This window comes from Aptenodytes forsteri, unplaced genomic scaffold (assembly GCF_000699145.1).
Source record: "Aptenodytes forsteri isolate BGI_AS27 unplaced genomic scaffold, ASM69914v1 Scaffold46, whole genome shotgun sequence".
In the NCBI taxonomy this organism is placed as follows: Eukaryota; Metazoa; Chordata; class Aves; order Sphenisciformes; family Spheniscidae; genus Aptenodytes; species Aptenodytes forsteri.
In genome coordinates this window covers 4266016-4290402 of record NW_008794774.1, presented here as the reverse complement: position 1 = coordinate 4290402, position 24387 = coordinate 4266016, and the positions used below count along the sequence as shown (strand labels likewise).

General features: G+C 38.0%; 1 protein-coding gene across 2 annotated transcripts in view; it reads left to right on the top strand.

Annotated features, from left to right (window-relative positions):
• NFIB (nuclear factor I B) overlaps window positions 1-24387 on the top strand; it is a 177032-nt gene that overhangs the window by 119775 nt on the left and 32870 nt on the right. For both annotated transcript variants that reach the window (XM_009274275.2, XM_009274274.2), the window contains exons 7-9: window positions 721-839; window positions 16715-16846; window positions 19334-19518. In XM_009274275.2, coding sequence (XP_009272550.2) covers window positions 721-839; window positions 16715-16846; window positions 19334-19518 — 436 coding nt within the window. The remainder of the gene's footprint in view (window positions 1-720; window positions 840-16714; window positions 16847-19333; window positions 19519-24387) is intronic.

Below are 24387 nucleotides of genomic sequence, written 5' to 3'. Positions count from 1 at the left end.
AATAATACCACCACCACCACCACCACCACTACTACCACCACCACCATTAAAACCTTCATCCTGGTTTTCTTTGGCAGTCAGCATAAGAGCTTCGGTATATACCGTTACAAAGAAACTTGACTTACCTCCACTGTATTGAAGTGCTGCCTCATTTTATATAGTGTGACTTGAAATATGGGCTTTTTGTTGTTTTTAATTAAACTAGTCCAAAATGAAAAGTCTTTGTTTCAGGTTAGACCTCTTTGAAAAGCTTAGGATTTTGACCTGGTGAAATACAGTAAATTACATTTTTTCCTTATTAACACATTCAGAACAGTTCCTGGTTTACCTTGACTTTATTAGTAATACTTTTCCTGTGCTTTGTTTTGCTTTCATGGTTTCTGCATAGTGTTTAACACTCTCATGACACAACCTTTCTTTGGTAGGTTACAGGAACTGGTTTCTTGGTTGTTCAGCCAAATGCTGGTAGACTTTTATATGTTACCCATTCATGCCATCTCTGAAATATTAAATCATGTGGAAAATGCAAGCACATACCTGCATTACATATTATTAAATAACATCGTCCATGTAAGTTAATGTAAGCTCTAATATCCACTTTTTTGTGCTTTGTATGCCTGAATTACTTTCTATTGAAATATTTGTTGAAATCCGAACAGTTTATATACCACTACTAGCTGCATATCATATTCACTGCCAAATCTCACATTACTTCAACAGCAAAAGACCCAAAACTATCTCCATAGATGAAAATATGGAGCCAAGCCCGACAGGAGACTTTTATCCCTCTCCAAATTCACCAGCTGCGGGGAGTCGGACATGGCATGAAAGAGATCAAGGTGAGTAACATGGGACCATTTTACCTCGAAGTATTTTCAAATATACAATAAATCCCTGCGTCTGCCTTTCCATTACTGCAATAAAATGATGGCTTTTAGAAGAATCATTATTTTTCTGTTTATTATTTTTTGCTAGTTGTGTAAATGTAGTTAAAACCAACAGTCAACAGGATATGGTATAAACAACCACATAATAATTTTTCCATCTGGTGACTGCCTTATCTATTGTTTGAAAAGATGTGTGACAAGTGAGGTACTTGATATTGTGTATGCTGTGATCATCCCAGCAGGATTATGAGTACAATGGTTTCAAGTAAAAACCAAAACATGTCCATTCTATGGTTGAGTCAATGCTAGTTTACTCAGTTTTTGTTTTACCATGACAGACTCCTGTATGTGCATTTAGTCCATACTATGTGACTCAGAATAGGTCCAATAGGCTCTTTTCTGAAGAGCCCACATATAGCTCTGTGGGACTATATCTGTATGCTAAAGGGTGTTGGTAAGTGTTGCTGTGTTTTGGGTTATCAGAAGGAAGGAACGTGTTTGTGTGGAGAAGAAAGTTACGGCTGTCAAAACAGTAAAATTAATTGTCATAACTTTCCCTCATGTTATCTTGATGCTTTATAAACCTAGATGCCAGCGTAGTCCTTTCCCTCACCTTTGTGATGTGAAAACATGTTTAAACTCACATGTATTTGAACAGTGCTGGTTAATGGATCCTGTGGCTGAGGTGCTGCAGCTATTTGGAAAGTCTGTGAAATGTACAGCACAGTATGTAAAAGTGAAATAGAGAAAAAGACATGCCGTTGCTTCCTTTGCTGATCTTCCAATGTTTGCTCTCCTTTTCCCCATCCACTGCTCATCGTTGCTCTCAGTTCTTCAGTAACCAACAGACCCTTTGGTCTTACCTCGTTTTTATATTGTTTTAGGCTTCTTTTTTCTTTTTTTCTTTTTGCCTGCTAAGTTTTCTCTTTCAGCTCTGTGTGCAAGGTAGCCTGTGATTGCTATTTCATTTAGCTGCCTTTTATTTTCACATTTTTGTTATAGTTGGTCTCCTTTTAATTTGCTTCTGCCTACCCTCTGATCTGTGTTCTCATCATTATGCTGTTCCTCTCACACAATGTTTACTAGTCTTTTTCTTCATCATTTCTTTTGTACTTTTTGTTTCTCATGGAGGTTCTCATATTTTCTTATTTCTAGCTGTTTGCAGCTTTCACTGTTGAATTTAAAAAAAAAATCTTGCCCGTGGCTTTGCATAATGAAACTTAAGAACAGCCAAATAGCAGTTCTGCCAGCCAGACTCTTCCCCCTTGTGCAAAATATTTTACTCTGTGACTGTTACCTGTTTTGCCATGACACTTTATTATAATTTTTTATAAAAGGCAGGATTGTACCTCAACTAATTTTTGTGCTTTTTAAATAAATTATTTTTGTGGTTGTGGGGAAAACAGCCCATCATTCCTCTCTGAAGTGGTCTCCACATGTCCCCACTTGTGAAATGAAGTCCTTTTGTGCTGCTGAGTGAGCTGTAGGGGCTTCCGAGAAATGCAGTGCCACATGGACAGCTGAGCCAGAGTCCTGCTGACAGAGCCTTTCACAGATGATCTCTGTAGTTTCCAACTATCTCAATTGCTTTTTAGCTCTTGAATCATTCTGCTTGCAAAGAACTGTGCTCTGTGAACACTGGATTTGTTCAGTTTTACCAGCCTTCTTCATGTCACATTTATCAGTAGTGAACAACGTTATTGTTCAGATTGCTTGAGTAGATTTACAACAAACCTTTACTTAATTTCTGTGCCATTGAGTAGCTAGATTTCTGGATTGAAACAGTCTTTAACTCTCTCTATATGTTTCATAAACCAGAGAACTCCAAAAGATGAGAAGGAGAGAATAAAAAAGATATACTTGAATCAGTGTATTTTATTTTTGCTTCCTGGATTTTACATTCCTCCCTGAATATCCTCTTCTCCAGCACTGCTGGGCCTAGTGAAATTTTACCAGATCCTTGGCAGAGAGGTTGTCTTTGAGGCACTATGAGGGACTTTGTTTTTTCTGTCCTTAAGATGTTCTGCCATTCCTGCAGAGGGACAGATATATTACTGTCCAGTCTGAAAACCATTATACTGGGGGAAAGATAAGCCTTTTACCCCTAACCATTTAAGTTTGGCTCCAATCACTTTCTGAGGTTATCCTGCTGCTGTGGAAACACTGTAAGGTAGTGACCGCAATGCCTCTCCTTGGTACCTGGCCTCACTGGGAAGGGATATGCGGCAACTCCTGGCATATTTGTTCTGCTGCTAGTTTGTTAGATGCTTGATATCATCTTCATGCTAGCATGTATCTGTGTAAAGCTCCTTTTGGACACAGAGGTCTTACCAGGATATGATATTTGTGAAAACCTATATTCTGTTTCCTTATGGCTGCAAGCACAAAGATAATAGAAATAAAAATTTGGAGGTGGTTTCTATGCCAGAGAGCTCACTGGTACTACTTCCCTCTCTCCCATGGAGATCTGCATGTCATATGAGGTTAGGCATAAATGAAAAAAAGGAGAAGCCGTTTGGAATCACATTTGTGTTCATCCAGTGTCACCAGGGGATGCTCATGTAGTCCCAACAGGCACTGCTTTTCCAAGCAGTCTCTGAAGGTCATCAGCACCAGAAATGTGAATCATTCCACAGTACCCAAAAATAGGAATATGCAGAGGTATCATGTTTATGGGTAAGTAGCTTCTCTTTCACTCTGATGCAATTTTAACTTTTCTAAGAGAAAAAAAATCAGAAACAGGGTTGATATTAAGATATAGCATTATTGATTTCAGTTTCATTGTCTCTGTTTTGAACCTGACAGAGCAAAGTCTCTAACTTCTGACCTGAAATAGATCTAGTTTCTTCATCTGCACACCTAAGTGTAATGTATTTTCATAGAAATAGAAATTACATAGATTTGGAAGATTCTTTTATCATGAATGCTTTACATATCTTTATTTAGCTGCATTTGTAAAGTAACAGAAATGAGATGACAGTGTTAGTTTGAAACTGGAGATAGTCACAATAAAACAATGATGGCTGAAACAGGTTGGAATAAAGTAGTTAGGAGTTTCATAAGTGTCTAAGGGGTATCTAACCATTTTGATAGAGAGAATGGGACAAAGATTAATGGGTAACACAAAAATATACTGAGATTAAAAATGTGACAGATGAAAATTTGCAGTGAGGTGGAAGAGGTTAGATCAACCTTTTATTGCTGTGAAAAACAAATATCATGTAGTTTAGTAGGTAAGTACACATCAGGAGAGGAGTGATTCTGTGTGAGTGATTCTGTTGTAATCCTCATAGTTTCTTCAGCTTCTCTACTGTGCAAGCATGCATCATGAGGGGTAGGAACATGACTACAGGAGTACTTGTGGTTTAGCTAGGATGTGGCATTTGTGAAATTAAGAAAAAGAAATCTAGCCCAGCTACAATACAATTTTCCTCATACCACACTCTATTTTCAGTTGTAAAACTCCAGACTTTGTCCTTTTGCTTGTTTTGTCTTCTTCCTGTCGTACTACTTCCAAAAATGTTTTGATAAGATTTCCAGATATTGTGTTTTATAGTCTATTTTAGGGGAGTTGGCTGTTTGAAGATGTAATTCTGGGCAGAAATAAGTAAGCTTATTTGAAAAATGGGAACTTTAGATAGCATAAGGTTGGTCAAAGCCAGTCCACGAAGGGTTATGAGCAGTGGCTTCATTATCCAATGCTCTAGTATTGTTATGCATGTTATTGTTCTGATACGAAAATATAAAAAACTCTAATTAACCAAAATTAGTACTAAAAATAGTTATTTGTATTTATTGAAGTCAGATTATAAATCCTTATGGAAGAAAAGAAAAGCTTGTGAAGCCATGATACTTCATTGGCTTGCAAAAGTTTGTGACTATTTCAAAAATATACGTAACCACAAGAGTATGTGTAACAGTTTCAAAAACAGATTAAAAAAAAAATTACTATGGATTTACAATGTTGTTTTTGAGTTTACATACATTCAATCATTGTGGGAAGATTCTGTAGTTTGTGCCATTATTTTTGCTATGTTAAAATATTTACAATATGACTCTATTTGCATGATTTTTTGAAACAGGTGTGAGGTTTTCCTGCAGAGCAAATAGACAGGTTTATAACTGCAAAGATTTCTCCCAAACCTTCTATCAGCCTTCCAAGTAACTAACCATCCTCCAAAAATCCCAGAGCCTAAGAAAGTGAGACGTCATCTCTGAGAATGGTGCATTACTTGGAAATAGAGCCCTAATGTGACAATTAGGAGTTCAATTTCTGTGTCTGCTGTCAGATCTTGTGCAAGTTATTTGTTCTCTCTTGTACCGTGTTTTTCCAATTGAATGTCTTATTAACTTCAATAATATCTGGATCATGTCTTACTTACATTTCTACCAATTGGAAATATATCTAGATCTAAAAGTAAATCTCTTGCAGTCTTCCTTTTTCCGGGTTGCTGTTACTGAATTCTTTACATGTTTCTATATTAAACAAAATTTTGAGTTCCTGCAGTAGTGTAGTAATACTTTGTGAAATAGATGGAAGTTGCTGCATGAGTAAATTTGCTGAGTGTTTTAGAAATTCTGAGGAGGATAAGATTTTGTACAGTTAAAAAAAAAAAATCACCCTCCCCATTTGGAAGAGGCAGTTATTAAAAATATAACAAAACTAGCGACTAGTGCAGTGGCTAAAAAATACTTTGGATCTAATCGGCTAAGAACTATTGGTGAACATCTTGATTTATTAACTGGTAAGTAAATCAGATACTTTTTCCTTAACTCAGAAGGAAACAGGAATATCAGAATAACAGAACACACTGTGTGCACCTATGGCTTCCCTTCTAAAAGCTAGCTTGACAAAGTGCATTAACATAATTGCAGACAATTTCAGTATTTGTCCTTGAGATCTGTTTTACTGTTATAGTGTAACAACACTGTGTATGTTGTAAATAAATAAAACACGGGTTATCACCAATGCACGCTGGTCATGATAAAAGTGGAGAAATTCATGTGGATTTCTGTAGTAGTCAGGTGTCTGGAAATACTGAATGTCAATATACAATGAAGTGAATTTTAATTTTACAGTTTCTTCATCATGTTCACTCTCTTACACCTCACCCACCTCTACCAACAGTCAAGAGTCAAGATGCCAGCATACCATTAAAACTGAAACAGCTGGACCGCCTTCACCCGTTGATTGGCCAGCAGCTGTTGGACCCTCCACTTCTCAGGTCCCGAGCCCCTTTGTTGGATACCCCTCTTCTGGACACTTGTCCCCTTTTGCTTTCTCCCCACCCACCGGACACTCCTTCCCCATTGGGGTCCTTCCCGATGGCTCTTTCCTTCTTGGGCCTTCTTCTCATGGACTGTCAAAGATGGACGTTCTCATTTCCGAAGTGAGGGAACTAAAAGAGGAAGTAGTTAATGTGGTCCAGGAGTTGAGAACAGTAACAGATCACCTTGGCTTTTTGGTGGCCTGTGTTGGACAGAGTTCAGGATTTTTTCCAGCTCCTGGTGCTCCTTCTGAAGGTTAATGCTTTAGAAACTCATAGTCTCCATCTAACAGATGAATTCATCTTGCAAAGGTTTACCTTGATGAATATCTGTTAAATGCATTTCTGTGTTTTTGACTCAGTCTGAGTTCTAAAAATCCTTGTATGTCAAAGCATGTTTTAAAGCAATTTATGTCTTGTTAGTAACTTCTGTTACATCTGCCTTTGTATTTTTTAATATTTCAAAATACTCTTTAATCAATGTATCCACACACATACACATACCTTTCATATATATATATATATATATATACCCATGCACACCTTATGGATCTATCTGAATTTCCTGTGTTTTTAGCTAGTATAATGTGTGCACAGTAGTCAAATGCTGCCACTTAATAAGTTTTTATAACTTCACATTCGTAAAGTGAGAGGTACTTTTTACCAAGAGTAACTTTTCAAAGTGTGTTTCCAGAGAAAATTTTTAGCCATGGCTTCTCTTAGCCTGTTGGCTGCTACAATGCTGAAAGTAGCATCATGGTAACGAACAATAGCATTAGCCAGGAAGACTCACCTGGGAGACTGCAAGTTGGGTCCTCCTCTTTCTTCCTGATTGCAGAAGACGACGTTGGTAGTGTTCAATGAATGGGCATTATGTCTACTTGTTAAAAATCAGTAGTTCTGCCATGATAGTTAAAACAAATATAAAATCAGTAGAGAATTGGTTTACTTTTGGTTTCCATAGTCACAATTTTACAAGAAAGTCTGCTGGAATGTAAAATAAGTTAAACTACTTTCATAAAGATGAAAAGTGCTTTCTTATCCTTAGAGCTTGAAAGGCACTAGGTACAGAAAAATAGGTGAAGGAGCTTTCAAATGCTTATTTAATTAAAGAGGCAGAGAAAGAGAAAAAAATCCATGAAAAGGACAGCAAAAACATTATCTTAAAATGAGTGAAGTTGCTTGTACATCAAGAAAATTTACATCCTCCATTATTGGGTGAGAATGATGTTAAGTTTACACTTTCTCCAAAAATAAAGCAATAGAGATTATATCTGTTTTTCTGTGTTTAGAATAGCTTTAGACCAATTTACAACTTGTTCATAATTATCTTCAAATATTCAGAGTAGCAGATGAGCAAGTTTCTACTCTGGGCAGAGCAGGGACTTGACTTCTCCTTCAGCCCGTATACACTTCAGTTTCTGAATGAATGAGGAGTAATAAAATGTTTAGAAATACAGACAGGAAGACAAATACAGTAGGAGATACAGTAGGAAGCATACAAAAAGGTTTGCTTTTTTGCGTTCCTGGAAATGGCTGTTAATTTGCTCAATAAAGTCACTGTAAAAAATCTCATTATAGGTTCTTTGTCTTTTATTTTGACTAATACGTTGTGGCAAGGCCTATTACTTAATGTTTTCCATGTGTGATTAGTGAGTTGAATACACTCAGGGCTAGCATATGGATCTCCCATATACATCAGTGAAGGATGTACGTGCAAAAGGATTTTTTTTTGTACGCATAGCACTTACTCTGTGATGAACTTTATACTATGGCGACATCCTGTTACCTTGATGGTGACTCTAGACGTCCTTTGATTGAAATTAGTGATAAAATGCATGTCTTAATGCAAGGTTTGGCCCAGGAGCTATTACGTGCAATTGTCCTATTCTAATGTTGCTGAATAAGAGATTTCATTAGTATTTTTGAAACTGATCAACTCCTATTAGGTTAAGTATTATTCTTTATCATCTAACCTATGTGGTGCAGAATATCTTCAATTGCCAAAAGAACAGGTATTTAGTACCTCATGAATTATGGGTGTCTGCACTGACTTTTTTTTTTCCAGTTATGGCACATCCATGAGATGGAAAAAATGAATTTAGCCCACATGTTGTCACTTTTTTTAGGCACCTCTCCTTTTTGTCTTCATTGATAGATTCTTTGTTTCTGTGCTGTGTACATAGATACATTTGAAAAGGTTCTTAATTTCTCTTTTTTATTGCTTTCATATCAACTGGATCAAACTTGATCAAAATAGTATATTTCAGTGTGAGTTAATGATTTTATCTCAGTTGAAAACCATTCCCCAGATGGATCTACAATTAAATTAATGTAGCACACCTATTAAACCATCCTAAACTGTTACCAGTGTAGACTATAATAGTAATAAAAAGGAGATGCCATAACCCAAATGCTTCTAAATCAACAACTTCCCTTACATTGTTTTATCTCAAATGCCTCTTTAATCTTATTGCATTAGAAATCGGGAATACGTTACTGACTTTTGCAGTTAAGGTTACAATATTGATTTCATTTTCTAGCCAAGTTCCTTGGATTCTCAGCATTAATGAGATGTTATAGCTGTGCATTTTTCCTTGGAGTTTGGATGACTTTCTGTAGGATAATTTAATAAATGACTAAAATGTACTCTCAAGTCTTTATAACTTGTTTGGCTTTTTAATTAGATTTTCTCACAGTCTCCCACAATGCTCTTCTATCACAGCTATCTACTGGAATCACATCTCTTAACAATGATTCATAGATGATGAAATGGCCCAGTCCATTTCTGAAGTGTAAAGTTAAATAAAAAAGTAGTTGAGTACCTAAAGTACACTGTAACTGCTTAAGGGTTATTTATGGCAGTGCAGAGTACTTGGAGCCTCGTGTGGGCTTGTTCATGACAGTATATATTTGTTATAGTACATTCTTTGTGGCAGCAACATTGTATTTTTGGTTTCATGCTTTTTATCTCTATTTCCAAAGTTAGCCTCATTACTTGCAGTGCCTGCTCCATGTTCAACAGGTAGCCACCCCGCTGAGCTCTGAGTTACTCCTAAGTACTTCCCATACGACATTTGATGGGCTGTGCTGGTACAGAGGTGGTTGGATAAACTGAGTCTGAAGTTGTGGGAAGAAGTGAGGCAGGAGAGGCTGCAGAGGTGAAGTTTGGCACTCTGCCGCTGGCCCCTGTGGGTCACTGTGGAGCTGGGGGAGACATTCTCATCTCCCTCCAACAGCAACACCCCAGCTTCCCATTGTCGCCATGGTGGCACCTGTGTTTTGGGGGTCTCACAGCTGCACAGTGCTTCTGGTATGAGGCATGTAGGGTGAGGAAGGCTGGCCAGCTTTATGCCTGCAGATCAATGCATGGAAAAAAAAGGTTTTTTTTTCCTCACAAGAAACAGTGCAGGTGTGATGACATAGTCATGCTGATTATGAACCTTTCCTGGGAGGTTTACTGTTACTTTCTGATGAGGAGTGGCAAGGTGGGTTTAAAGGATGAGAATGAAGAATTGCCGCCCGCTGTTCTTGCAGAATAATGTGCCATAGTTTGAGCCTAATCTTAGTGGGAATAGATGTAAATTTAAATAGGCATAATCTCTTCAGTATGACAGTTAATTACTTACATGTCATATGACACTGTCAACTGTTATGGGATTAGGTCCCTATGTCCCGTCCTACTGTTAAGCATTTTTTGAAATTACTTTGGGATGTGGATGTTTTTGATGTGTACATATTCAACATTAATGCTCTAATGTGACCATTATATCTTTCCTCTTCTCCTGTTCTATAGACTGCCTTTTGCTAAAACTGATTTTTTTTTTTTTAAAGTTAATTTTAGGAAATGTGTATGCAGCTTTCCCTAACTTAAATAACCATGCACTAGAATTATACTTTTCAAAAGCTAGTGTATACAATTTTAACAGGAACTGTATTGAGTTGTTTTGCCTTCTGTCCATAAAAAGTAGGATAATCAGTAATGCAATGAAGAAATTTGGTTGTCCAACTTTATACAGTTAGTCACACACCAACAAAAAGCATCCTACAGCTTGTTTGTATAGAGACTTGTCTGAGTTTCTGCCCCGCCCCCCCTTATGCTGGGAGATATAAGGGCAGGTAGATACAACCCTTCTATCTTTTGTCCAAACCCCTTTCTGTTGAGGAAAAGAAAATCACCAAGATTAACACATCCCACAGAATGTAACTGTTGGCAATGGAGTACAGTATTTTGCAAGTTTGCATGTGGGTAAGGATGACAAGAATGACATGTTTACTCCACCTAAAGGGTTTCGGACTCTCATGTTTCTGTTGTCTGAAAGTTCTTGCATCACTTTCTTATCTATATTAATACTTATTGAGCAATGCAAAATAAAATAGTGTAATTTATTAGAAAAGATCAATAGAGAATGAGCAAGGAAATAATTCAGTTGCTATTGTAAGAAATTTACTCTTGTTTTGCTGTGGCTTTTCTGAGTTGCAATATTGTTGTAGTGTTTTGCTTGCCAGCTTGCAGTACTGAAAATGGCATTGGAAGAAACTCTAGTCTAGTTCCTCTTCTTAGGTTTTTCACTACAAATCACAAAAGGTAATACATTGAAATGGTTTCTCTGTTGTGAAATGGCAAAACAGCACAACGGGGTGTTTGATTAGCCTCGGGCGTGGTTCCTGATAGGCAAACCAGAGTCACAGTCTGATAGACTGGATTGTGCAATATCAGAGGTGTGCCTGTGAAAAGAACATTGGCGCTAAGTAGGCTGATTTGAAGATGGGAGGTTATCAGATCTTTGTACACTGAAATATTCTACTCCAGTATAAAATTTTCATATGTAAAATGCTTTTCTACACTTGATGTAGAAGCAAAAATAAAACTGAAATCAGGTTTTTAAATGTGAAGAGAGCAGCTTTCTTCAAACCTTAACACCGGCAGCTCCTCAAGTTCAGAACACTCTCAGCTGCTAAGCAACACACATATATATCTTCGTGTAAGACCTCACTGTTTCTCTCAAAAGTGAGTACAAAGGCCTTCGCACTGAGAATTGCTATACGTGTCTCAGAAAGTCATGGAACAGAATTGATCATGATTTTTTTGTTTTTTTTTTTGTTTTGTTTTGTTTTGTTGATTTTCCACTTAGGAAAACACTGATTATCAGAACTGAATTTTTCATGGAAATAAATAAATTTTTAGGAGGGCTTCTCTGTGGTCCAAGATAAAACTTACAGTGAGAGGGAATGAGACACCAACAAGCCAATGATTAGGGCACAGATTTGGATAATGGGAGAGCTAGATGCAAAGCCTGATCTCTGCCTGATACTGAACAGGAATTCTAGTAAGTCTTTCTCTGTTCTAGGCATCATCTCAGGCACCAAGACGTTCAGGCACATCTGTCTTTCTCTCCTATTTATTCACAAAAATATAACACCATTGCTTTTCTGTAAAGAAGATAAATTAATTAAAACATTTTGATTTTCAGGATTCTTGGTTTCAATCCAGCCCCAGTACCGTCTTTAGGACAGATACAACAAAGCCTTTTTCTTACAAATGAGAGGTGGTTGTGCTTTAGAGACTCAGCTGTCAATATTCAGTGTTAGGTGCCTTATTAAGACTGACAGTTGAGAAATACAGAATGCTTACAGCGTTAAAGGAAATCAGACTGAGCACATCTGAAAAGCGGTGATGCTGGCTCTGCCTGTGCAGAGTGGCTCTGCTTGTTCTTCACATACACAGGTGTAAAACAAAACTGATTCTATGGAGCACAGTGGGATTTGTCATGATTCATCATCATCATACAGCTCTCTGATGTGAATTTAAAATTTTACTTAAGTTTTCACACATGCTTCACACAAGTGTACCTACCAGATGTGGTGGAGGCAGTGGAGAGTGAGGCCCAGCTGGATGTGATGTATGTAGTATATCCTGCCACCAGAAATTATCTCAGGTACTGCCTCTGGGAAAAGAGCAGTTTGTTTAAAATTGTAGCATGAAAGGATGCCTCTTATAGCTTGCCAGTGGTGCTATGGACTCCGTAGCTTTCCTGCTTTCACTATGGTTATATATACAGTAAGCTGAATGTTGTTTTATCTTGCTTTCTCTGGAGGTGATGCTACACTAGTGAGTTGTAAATGAATCTTTACAGATTGTTGTCTGCAGGAGCGTACCTTGTAAGGAAAGACTTGTGAAACTAAGCAGTAGAAAAGATATTAATAATAGTTGAAGAATAAACTGGATTAAAAGAGATTTAATATTTGTTTATGATTCCGTCTTACTCTGCTCATGAGCATGTCTCATGAGCAAGAAAGAGAAGCTGCCGTGTTGTGGTGGTGAGCAAGAAAGCAGATCAGGTGTCCAGAAACAGGCAGGTGGATGTTTGAACTTGTCCTGGATCACTGCTCGATTCCAGCCGAGTACTCCTAACAGGTGGCTTGCCGAGTGGTGTGCCAAGGTGACATTTGTCCAGGGAACTACCTGGATGACAAGCTGCTTCAAACTGAGGAAGAGTGTCTTTGCTTTGATGAGGAAATTGCCAAAACTCATGTCTCATTAGTGTTTCCTAAGGTTCTTTGGAAGTGAACAACAGTTTAATTAAAGGCTGACGTAAACACGTTTCTACACACTTTCCCTGCAGCATTTTATCACATTAGAATTGATCAAAATTGTTGCCTTTGGCTGTCTTGAACAGCTATACATCTGGAGCACCATTTGTGCAAGCTGCTGATGAACAGGCTACATACGCTATGCTTCACAGCAGCTCTTCTGCCTTCCTATGTAGACAGATTTACCTTGTTGGGAGATGAAATTATCTAACTCTTTTTATTTGCATAAGCCCTTTTTTTCTTTGATGTGATGCTTTAAAATGTATAACATGCCACCCATTTGGGTGCATACATACTGTATCTCCACAGTAATATGAAAATACAGGCAAAAGTGATTTGGAACAGCGCTGAGAATTAAAAAAAACCCAACAAACCAACCCGTTTTTCACATTTGAAGAAAATTCTCGGCAGGACAGGACACAGTGTCTGCTTAATGTTGACCTTTTGATAACTTTGTCCAAGTGCTTTTGGCATCTTTCTGCTTTTCATCTGTACTTAGCATTTTTTCCAAAGGTCTAAAAATAAATCACACTTGAAACTGTTTTATTTTCATTCTCAAAGTAATAAGGATTGGAATCTCATTCCTGAAACTTTGACACAGACATAAGAACAAGTAGCCTATTTTTGTGACCTCTGTTTGTCATTCATTATGTAATTATCAATATATAACTAAGGTTTATGTAGCTACTGGACTATACCTCATGATGTGGAAAAATAAGACATTTTAAAATGAGAAAAATGTGTGTTTTCTATTATGTAGAAGCTACTAGTAAAATCATATGAAGTCTCACTGTCACTTTAACTCATACTGCTTTATTTAAAGGCACTGTTTCTTATGAGCAAAATTAAAGACAGTGAAAAACTGCTTTGCATTTTTATTTTTTTCCCAGGTTTTTTTGTAACTGGTAACTCTCCAAAGAAATGTAACTTGTGTGTTTTCCTATTAAAGCTCTAAGCCTCCTCTCTTGGTCAAGGAGAAGATGGCTGCAGCCTTTCTTCCTAACCTATACAAACTGTTATTGTTCTGTCTCCCCTGTTGGCTGCATCTGTTATTCGGCAGTGGCAGGAGAATGAATGCTCCGTTATGATGGCCAGGCACACACGGGGAGAGCTGTGGGGGCTGCAGGGGGGAAGGGTCTGTCTGAATTACTTCTCAATGCGAGGTCCATGGTTTTAACAAAGAAGCTGCTGCCTGCACTTCAGCCGTTATTCTTTGCAGTTGCCTATGCTATATACGAGACTTCTTCTCAAAGTACTTCATGGTGGTGTGCTGTGCAGTGTACGTTAAAGTCGCTGTTTTGGTGGGTAACAAGTATTTTTATGGCAGTGCTGAGTTTTCTATTCCTGACTACCAGTCACGTTCACCTTGATGAAGAAACAGTCTTCTGTATATGTTCATTGTGTTTACTTTGTAATTTATGCTGTCTGTTTTCTATGTGCTAACTAGAATTCTTACCTCCATAAAGTAGGAGCAGGAATAAATTACACATTTTTGAAGCAAGATCTAGGGTTATCATAGTCATCAATCTCCTTTTCAGTAGATTCTTTTCAAATTAGTGGTGCCACTGGGGGGTTAATGGGTAGTCTTTTTACATTGCACTTCATATAGCATACTTCTTTCGAGCAACTAAAATATTTTGGTTTTGAAAAACACAACAACTTTTGCTTGTTTAATGAAGTAACAGTCACCAACCAAATTAAATCTCTGTTGCATTCCAGAAATCAGAGCTGCTGACACATGCAGACCTTCAGGAGCTAGGCAGCTCTTTCTTTTGTTGAATATGAGCTTTACATAAGGAAATGATTTTCCACTTCCAGCCCATGGTTTGTTTTTTCCTTAGGAAGACTTAAGTGCAGTACTTTTAATTTGAAATAAAATTAAACTGTGTGTACATTCTCTCTTTTATGATAGCCTATATGGTCACTGATAAGTTTTGTGACAACTAGTGATGACCACAGCATTGTAGTGGGAGGCTGTGTCTACAAGCTATTAGGCACACTTGTCTTTTTTCTCAGACTGTAACATTGCAGCATTTCTGCAGAGACAGTGATTGTGCATGCATGGAACCACAGTACAAAGACAATAGCTGGTTAATTTTGTCCTGGGCTTTTATAAAACCCTACATCTGTTGTGGAGGTGTGAGAATTTTCCTGCTCTGATGGAACTAGGGCCTTATATGAAGAAGCTAGGTCTCTCATTTGAGCAGAAAATAAAACATAATGAAATATTTGAAAATCATTCCAGAATTAATGTGCCATCTTATCATTGTTTGCCTATGCAAAACTCAATTTAAAGAAATTCAGTCTTGCAATCATAAAAATTATTTCTTAGCTTAGCAGAATGTATTCAACAAAAGTGTAACCATTTGGCAGCTTTGTCTTTGTTACCTGCTGATAGATTCAAAGAAATAAAATATTCCTCCGTTTTCTTCCTCAACAACAATTTATTTACCAAATTTTTATAAGACAGCTAGAGGTCCCTCTGTCAGCACTCAGTGTTTTTGATAACAACATAAAATTGCAACAGGTCAGTATAATAAAAAGCATACAGTAACCTTTGTCATATCTGTTAAAACTGAATGAGTTCTACATTGCTCTGTTGTAAAGCAATTCCTCGCTCTTGCTGAATGTTTCACTGAATAAAATCCTTTCTCGGCAGCCTTCTTGAAGAGGTGAACCTTGCAGGGTATCTGGGAAATTAGCAGACTTAGTAGTCGGGACCAAAGGGGAGCAGGGGAGTTGCAGGGGGATGGTGGAGGGGCACTGGCAGAGTCTGCTCTGGGTCTGGTGCCAGTGCCTGTGCAGGGCTTGACAGCGGGATGGGGCAGAGCAGACAAGCGGTCTCTCAGTTTGATGGGTCCTGCTCTAAGTACGGCTTTCAGGGTGCAAACCCACTCTTAAACTCCAGCCAGTTCAGAAAGCATTGGTCCAATTTGGTGTCAGTAAGGCGCTCACATTTTGCAGGCCTGTCATTGACTTCCAAGATGATTGTATTCCCCCAGAATAGCACAATACAGTGTGCCAATACTAAAAGTGCCAAAATCACTTTAAGGGCTAACATCGTCCATGTAGGAAAGTCAGCTGCAGCGTGGCCCCGCTCCAGTAAAGTACTTAAGAAATGACCTTTGCTTTAAACTTGAGTTAGTCCCATTGATTTGAAATGGAACCCACTTACAATATTGATGTGTGTCCCATAAAAATATTATAAAAACTTTGAAATAATTGGGTGCAAAGCCCAACGAATGTTGTTTAATTAATTTAAACTTTCAGAAATAATCCAGTATTTTTGCTTTATGCAATATCAGTAACCCTGCATGGTAGAAATCACACATTTGTCCCTACCAGTGTGCTATCTTCACGCAGTGAGCTCTAAAGAAATGTTTTTGTTGATAGGGAAACTGGAAGGAAGAGGTGGGAAGGCCCTACTTGAGACATGGAAAATATGAGAGAGAGAAGTCAAAGTATCCTTTATTCTTAGGGAGGTTACATTGTTTCACTATGGTTTTGGGAAGTGTAAGGGATGGGGTTTGAAATAACAAAATAATAAATGCCATAAACCGGCATGTGTATGGCAGTTACACTACACACCTGAGTGTAGGCGTTCCATTAAAAAATGCAATAAAGATTATGTGGCTGTTGAAGGAGCAGATGATTTGGTGATGTTCTGGGGAGCTGAGAAGTGTCTAGGGAGGTTTTGAAGACATGCATTTCTTCACTGTTTGGCTTGTCTGGTATGAAAGGAGTGTGGTTTCTGTTTTGCAGGACAAAGAACACTTAGGGGATTATTATTCATTCTCAAGTTTGAAAGCTATAGTTTAAAATCAGTTTATTGGTCATAGGGGAGCTGGGTGACCAAACAATATTTATGCAAGAACAGTAAAAATAAATATCTTCAGTCTACAAAATGATGTGTCCGGAGACGGGCTTCTAAGCTAATGTCACTGTTCCATTGTTTTTCTGTTGCAGATATGTCTTCTCCTACAATGAAGAAGCCTGAAAAGCCTTTGTTTAGTCCTACTTCTCCCCAGGATTCTTCACCAAGACTGAGCACTTTTCCCCAGCATCACCACCCAGGAATCCCAGGAGTTGCACACAGTGGTGAGGTTTATAGAGGAGGAAGAAATACCTCCATATTCATTTGGTCTGTTCCTTCCTACAATCAGATTGTGATGCATTTTTGCAGACTTTCTTAGAGACCTAATCCCATTCATAATACTGATGAGAGTAGAAATGGAAGAAGTTGGAGTAACCTTGCAGGAATGCTCATTAAACTCAGTTCAGGTAGTCTGACTGCTGCAAGCCACTGGAAAGGATCTAGGATTAACCAGTGAATAAAATAAGCTGTAAACTGCATGAAGAAACTGACAGAGGAAAAATCCTCCCCATCTTTCCTCCTTCCACCTACATCCTTTTTTATTATTGTTGCTATGACTATGTTGTATTTAAATACCAGAATAGGTAGGATTTAATACACCAGAGAAGTCACAACCATGTTCACTATGTGACACAATGAAATAATTCCAGCGCTTCTTTTGAATGCTCTGTCTAAAGAGGTAGAGTCCTGATTAAGTATTTTTCAACATCTGTTTTCTGAAATCCATAGTAAATCCATAGTAAAACTTCATTTAAAGTGTGAAGGAGACACTTGAAATGTGACAGCATACATGTTATCTTGAGGGTTTATCAGGAATGACAGGGAAATTCCAGCATCACAGTCTGTTTAATTGTGGAGGTGAGAGTGACCCTGATTCTTCAGATGAGAACACGGTCCTTGGAAGGCTCCCCTCAGCAGCTCGTCATGTCTCCTTACAAACTGCATGTAAAGGGATTCATTTCTTGAGCAGAGCTGGGTGACTAGGGGAGTAAAACAGATTTGAGGACTCTTTCTTCTTTTCTTTAATGTGCAATTCTGCTTTGAGAAGTTTCTGTTTTGTGATTTCTCCATGATTTCAAGTTCCTCTCTTTCAATTCATGTGTAAGGGCTATTTTCCCCTTAACATCCACTTATTTTGTATTATGAAAGTGAGCCTGGACTCATTCTGGTCTCTGTAAGGTTTCCACTATCAACAAATACTCAAGCACATCAGAGATGATGGGTGAAATGGAAGGGATAGATTTCCACTCACTTGTGTTTCTTTTGCACAGCTCCCACATGTCAGAGCAGTAACTAATGTTTTATGATTAAACTGAACTGGTGGGGCTGTGATTAAAATAAACCTGTCACAAAAGAAGCTTCCACAATTATTTTTGGCCCTATACTTATGTGTAGATCTTTATATTTGAATTAGTGTATAATTTTTAGATATATGTATTTGAGTGACAGTCATAACCTAATTTGTAGATGAGCTATTTACTTGCTAGGAAACATGATCTCTATCTGTGTAGCCCGTTCTATTATGTCAGTGAGCAATGGTTTTGAGATTTGCAAGGTTTTGATTACCGAGTACAGCAAGTTTGGAACATTCCTACTTTTGTTTTTTTCTTGGGCAAACTATGACTTGGTCCCAGCTCAAAAATAGCAAGTCATTTAAAAATTAAGCTGAAAAAACCCAATGATATGAGAGGAGGTCCAGAAGAGCAGTGTTGGTGTGCTTGTGCTGATACAGTATAGAACCCTGAGCAGTTTATGAAATACATTGCTTATACAGACCTGATTTTGTACCCTCCCACTAATGAAAACACTATTGTCTTTTCTCCATTTCCACTGAACTCAGTACCTCTTTTGTAATATGTTGCCAAATAGGTGCCTTCTAGATTTGTAGTAAGAGTGGAAAGCGGGTTGTTGTGCAGTGTGATAGAAGAACACTGTCCACTTCCAGCCAGACGACTGGGCAGCAGCAAGACATGCTGTACATTCCTTTCACTGTGAAAACATTGCTGGTTGTTTAGACATTACATATAGTCTATAGATAGAGAAGTGTGTGTTTGTAGGGGCTGGGAAGAAAGAGAATGCAAAGAAATATATGTATAGGGTAGATACTTTTTTGTTTGTCAGAGATATTTTTATTGGATGGATTGGTCTCCCAGGCCCTGAAGTTGAATGTCCATTAGCATTTTCACAAAGGTTAGCTAATATTCATGGCATTACTGATGAGTAGTTATTACCGCGTCCCCACATGAGGCAGGCAGAGTGCAATGTAGTGAGGAATCACCAACTGTTTCTTACGACTTGGTGACTTTGCTCTCCTCAGTTGGAGTGCTGTGGATAAAAGTGTAGGTTTTATTTATTGGGTAAAATATTTGTTTTGTTTATTTGGGCTCCAGATTGGAAAACTGTGTAATTGAAATGTCTTTTATGCTGGAGAATGATTACTGTTTAAAGAAAAAAATGAAAAAATACGATGGCATAACCCACAAAACCAAAACAAGATACAGTATTTATGAATTTGAAACAGTAGCACTTTCCATTGCCTGGGATGATGTGAGGGGAGGACATGTAAGTTTTTCTGTAAATACGCCATGAAGCAGGAGTGCAGTGTACTGATTTATAACTGACTTTTTATTTTTCTTGCTGTAACACAGAGGTGAAGAATTTTAGAAGAAACAAGATGCGAAGTAATTTTAATTTTATTTTATCTTCTCCAGTCATCTCAACTAGAACTCCACCTCCACCTTCACCATTGCCATTTCCAGCACAAGCTATTCTTCCTCCTGCCCCGTCTAGCTACTTCTCTCATCCAACGATCAGATATCCTCCCCACCTGAATCCTCAGGATACCCTGAAGAATTATGTACCTTCTTATGACCCGTCCAGCCCGCAGACTAGCCAGGTACTGTAAAACAATGCAAACCCTCCAAAAGAAATCCTATGAGGAATATGTGTCTTCCAGGGCGTCTAGACTGGTATCTCACTAGTTCTGGTCTCAGAGCAAGCTGGGAGCTGGCATATAAGCAATCCAGCAAATTTTCCTGTTCAGCATGGTTGAATAAAGGGCGCAGGTTAGTCATATCCACTCGCTGTTCCTCTGTCAAGCGTAAGAAAAATACTTGTTCTGAATAACCCGGCAGCACTAACAGGGCAGGTTCTAGTCCCGCACCCCTCCTGCAGGCTGGGCGCCTCTGTGGCCATGCAGGGCTGCCGGAGATGAAGCTCCTGCTACAGGATGGAGCAAGGAGTGCCCTGATATGTACACACGCACGTGTGCACATGCACGGACATACAGGTATATTTATAGACCGACAATGAAAATAAACTCTGGCAAGGTAATGCTTGCCCTGGTTCGTAGGCACCTGACGTTTCTTTGCACAGATGCAAAGACATTATTGTAGTGAGCACCTCACAGACCCACAAAATGGTTTTTCTTCCTTTTGTAGAGAATACGCAGTAACAGATGAGTTCCTGGCTGCCACACCAATTCAGACTTGTGTCTGATATGGGAAATTAACATGGTTTTCATTAGCAAAGTAGTTTGTGAAGGACTATGTGCAAAACTGCTTTCCGTGATAGCATCAGCACATAGAGTTAGCATGTAATCTGCACTATAGGATAAACTGCAATGGAGACGTGGTCTGTCAATACATGGAACATTTCCAGTGTCAGTGTAATGTAATCTTTGCTGCTCAGGCTGTTATTTATTTTTGATGCCTTGTCAGAAAGGCTCCTGTGGAGCCCTGTAGCTTGTGCTTTAGCATGTTTTTTGGAAGAGCCTTGGGAATGTAAACTGAAGAGACAACGGTCAGGTTTTCCTGCTCCTAGGAGTTAGGTTCCTTTGGAAGGACTGTCTTATCAGGAATGAAAGGGTTGTTGTGACTGCATTTTGTTTTGGGCTTTGTTTTGTTTTGTTTTTCACCAATAATGACAGGCCTTTCAGCATGTGTTTCAGGCACAACAGCAACAGAACTTAAGACTGAATCAAACTTTCTATGCTGAATAACAGATATGGCCCCTCTGGGCTGTTCAGAAGGTCAGTGTGGCTATTTCCCCCATGGGCTAATGCTCTGGTCCAGATACATGACTTTCTACGTTTTTTTTAAAAAAAAAAGTGGGTCCATAAAATAAAAATTTACTTTGAAGGGAGAAATCCTAACTATGTGATTTTTGTTGGTTACAATATTAATGCAAATTAAACCAAAAAGTGGAGATGGAGTATGTCGGCTTTAGAATACAAATTGCTATCTGTGCATGGATTAAAAGTCTTTCAGTCCCATATAGCATTTTTTCTGAGACTCAGCTGGGAATGTTGCATGCAGGACCTGATTTTAATTTGTGTAAAATTTACATGAATAACAAAGTCTAATTAAGACATCCATTAAAAGTCCTTAGCGTTAATTCAGTGTGGAAAATCTTAGAGTTCTGTTGGATTTTTTTTTTTTTAAACTGATGTCTTAATTAGGCACTATTAAGGGAAAAATTATGCAAATTAAAATCAGGCCCTTACTGTTATGCATTTCTTTAATTATTCAGTGCTTGTTTTACTTACATTTTGATTTCTTACATGTATTAAAAGAGCAGATTAGGTGATAATCTCTCTGGATTGTTCAGTGCTCTGCTTCGAATAATCGCTGAAAAAATACAACATCTAAATGAAGTATCTGACTTTCTTTCAGACAGTTGACAAACATGCTGTCTTGTGATTTTAACGTTGGGGAGTATATTCATTGAGCAGGAGAAGCGCTTTCAACTCTTTGCCCAACAAGAGTCTTAGTCACTTCCCTTATCTGCGGTTGAAAGATTAATCTTTAGACCTTAAAAGATAAAATTTTACTCTGCTGATTTTTGTCAGAGTAGTAGCAAACTGAAAACACTTCCTATTCTTGTGTTGTGGCACCATAGGGAATAACAGGCCAAACTGGCCTGAATTTACTACTTTCGTCACCTTTCATAACCTTTATATTAGGGTAATGTTTTTCATTTCATTTGATGTTTGATTTAGTTCCTGAAGAGGGGATGGGGTTAAACAACACCAAGTATGGGATTCCAGGTATCTGCATCAGCTGTTCTCCGCAATTTATTGTCATTAATCACTATTATTAGTGGAATCTCTTTTAAATTTAATTATTTAAAGTTCACCTCTGAGATATGCTGTACATTAGAGGAGTTGCATGCCCAGTCAGAATATCTCTAGATAGAACAGTTAAAGGATAGCTGTACAAAAAGTAAACCAGCAAGAATAATTTTTTGCTTAGGAAAAGAAGAAGCAGGTCTGTGGAGTTTCAGTGACAAAAGAGAATTGTTCTGATACAATTGCATGCTTTGAGCCAAACCAGTTTTTCTTTTCTAAATAAAACATGAATTTTTATTCAAACAAATTTAATTATTATAAAATGCAAAACTGCATCTGTAGGAATGCCACATCAAATTTAATTATAGTTTCCCACCTCAAAACATACTCATTTGGATTTCAAAAGGAGAACTATGATGATAGTTTTAATTTCAGCTTTAGAAATAAGAAAGGACGGATACCCTGACAGCATTTACCTAAAATGAACTGTTCCTCCCCAACATCTTTCAGTAATACACTAATTTAGATTGTTACGACAAGCAACTGAGATGCCTTGTACTCCCCACAGCAATTTTGAGATTAATTACATTACTGCTGCACTGATTATAGTGAGACAGTCATGCTATTCAATGGAATACTTTAAGTAAAATTAGTTTAAAGATATAGAGCTCCCATAGGTTTCCATGGTGGGAAGCAGTGGGCAATTTTCTTGACATAATGTTAAATACTCCAAATTATGTGTGATGAACAGTCAGGAAGTTCAAACAGGCCCTTTGGCTGCAGTGAAAGATTGTTCAACAATGGATCATCCTAAACAAAAGAGAGCCATGGCTGTTGGTTTCATGCATATCTGCTTTTCATCCCCTGTTCAATCTGGAGAATAAATAAACAAATGTACTGAACAGAAATGGACCTTGTTAGATATAGAGCTGGACTTGCCTCCAACTAGTAGTCTGAAAAGTTCCCAAGGTTTTGAGAACTGCTGTACTTTCCACTAATTAATTCTGCTGAGCCCTTTTTATTACACTTATTTCAATGCTTTTCTTCTTAGCTAGGCACGCATGTTACTGGATGAGATTGTGTCTGGGAGTATGTATCCGTATTATGATGGGGTGCTGGTCTCTCCACAGTTAAATTCATACTGGTTACTCACTGTAAGTTTCAGGAAAAACTAATCGAGTGGTATGTGTCTAATCCACCTATGGTGTTTACCCATCTACAGGGTACTGAGGTTTTCAAAGCTACCACAAATTTTGAACATGTATTTCCTTTTTGAATGATTCCAGATGGGTGAATCTTTTAATCTTGGAAAATATTACCTCCTTTGTGTGTATGTACACGTGTGCACACACACACACAAATCTGCACACACTTGAAATGCATTAATAATGGAGAGGGTATGAATCAATATACAGTATCAAAATCAGACTTCCAATGACCCTGAACAAATCACCAAGCACAACAACACTTGTGTGGCTGAAGTCAAAACCAAAACCTCCAAACTTAATGCCCCGTCGAGTTAAATGGAGTAATTTCCTGATTAAGGTGTGGTGAATCACAAAAGAAGGGTCAGCAAGTGCGATGAAGGAAATGATGGTAAAGCAAACAGTTAATGTGAATCCTGCTGAAGAACGTCCTGGCATCAGTGAGAAATTTTTTTTTCTGACTGAACCAAGCAAACAGAAGTAGACAATCTTGCAAGCCCTTTGAGTTTGGCTTATGAAGAGTACAGTTTACAGGTAACCTTAAATCAAATTTTGTGATATTTTTGACGAAATATGCAGTTTTCAGTGGCATGGTGAAACTGCCTCCAATTTGGGGGAGTTAGGTATTGGACCCTTTTCCTCTTACGATAAATGGCTCGCACTTGTTACATACGGCAGTCCAAGTGAACCGCTGTCCGCATATTGACTAAAATTCCTGTTAAAAAGTACTTTGTTGCAATGTGGGCTAGTTTGCAGCTTTATCTTTTTAATGGTTTTATCTTTGTCTGAAGACAGAAATATCTGAACTGCTTGAGAAGAGCTGCTTCTGGAAGCTGGTGAGGCCACTTATTTTCCTCTCATAATTGATTGGGGTGTTCAATTTTTTGTTCGATGAAAGATAGGCATACTCTTCAGGAATGCCAGGCAGATGCTTTGTCATTTTTCAATACAATAACTGCAGTCATTTAGCAACGAGGAGGGAATCTTGTGAGGCTCTGTTTGGGCTGGTCAAAGGGTTTCCTGTTGGTTCCTGGGAGAATACTAGCAGAATAAGCTGACACAAGCAATATGTGTGCATGTAATTTCTTTGGTATAGCTAGCACCTTTATTTGTTGACATTTAATAGTTTTCAGCTTCTTGGGCAAGTCTTTCCTTGTAATTTTTAAGAAATTATTGAAGATTAAATATGGGAATGTGCTGTTTTTAATTGTAATTGGGAGGCAGAGAGAGAGAGTACTAGCTTAACTGCATCTACTGACAAGGCATTTTAAGATTTAATTGCAGTTGTAATTGGTTACTTTGTATTTAGTTTGCTCATTTTTAGTTTATTAAATGCACAGTTATAAGTCTCCAGAGTGAATGAAATACCATTTAACCTAAAGATATCTTTTGAACATTTATCTACAAAGAGGTTTCCTTTCCCATGCTTGTGTAACATGGACTTACCCTGTTGTTAAGGCAAATAAACAAGGAAAGCTGGGTATTTCCTTGT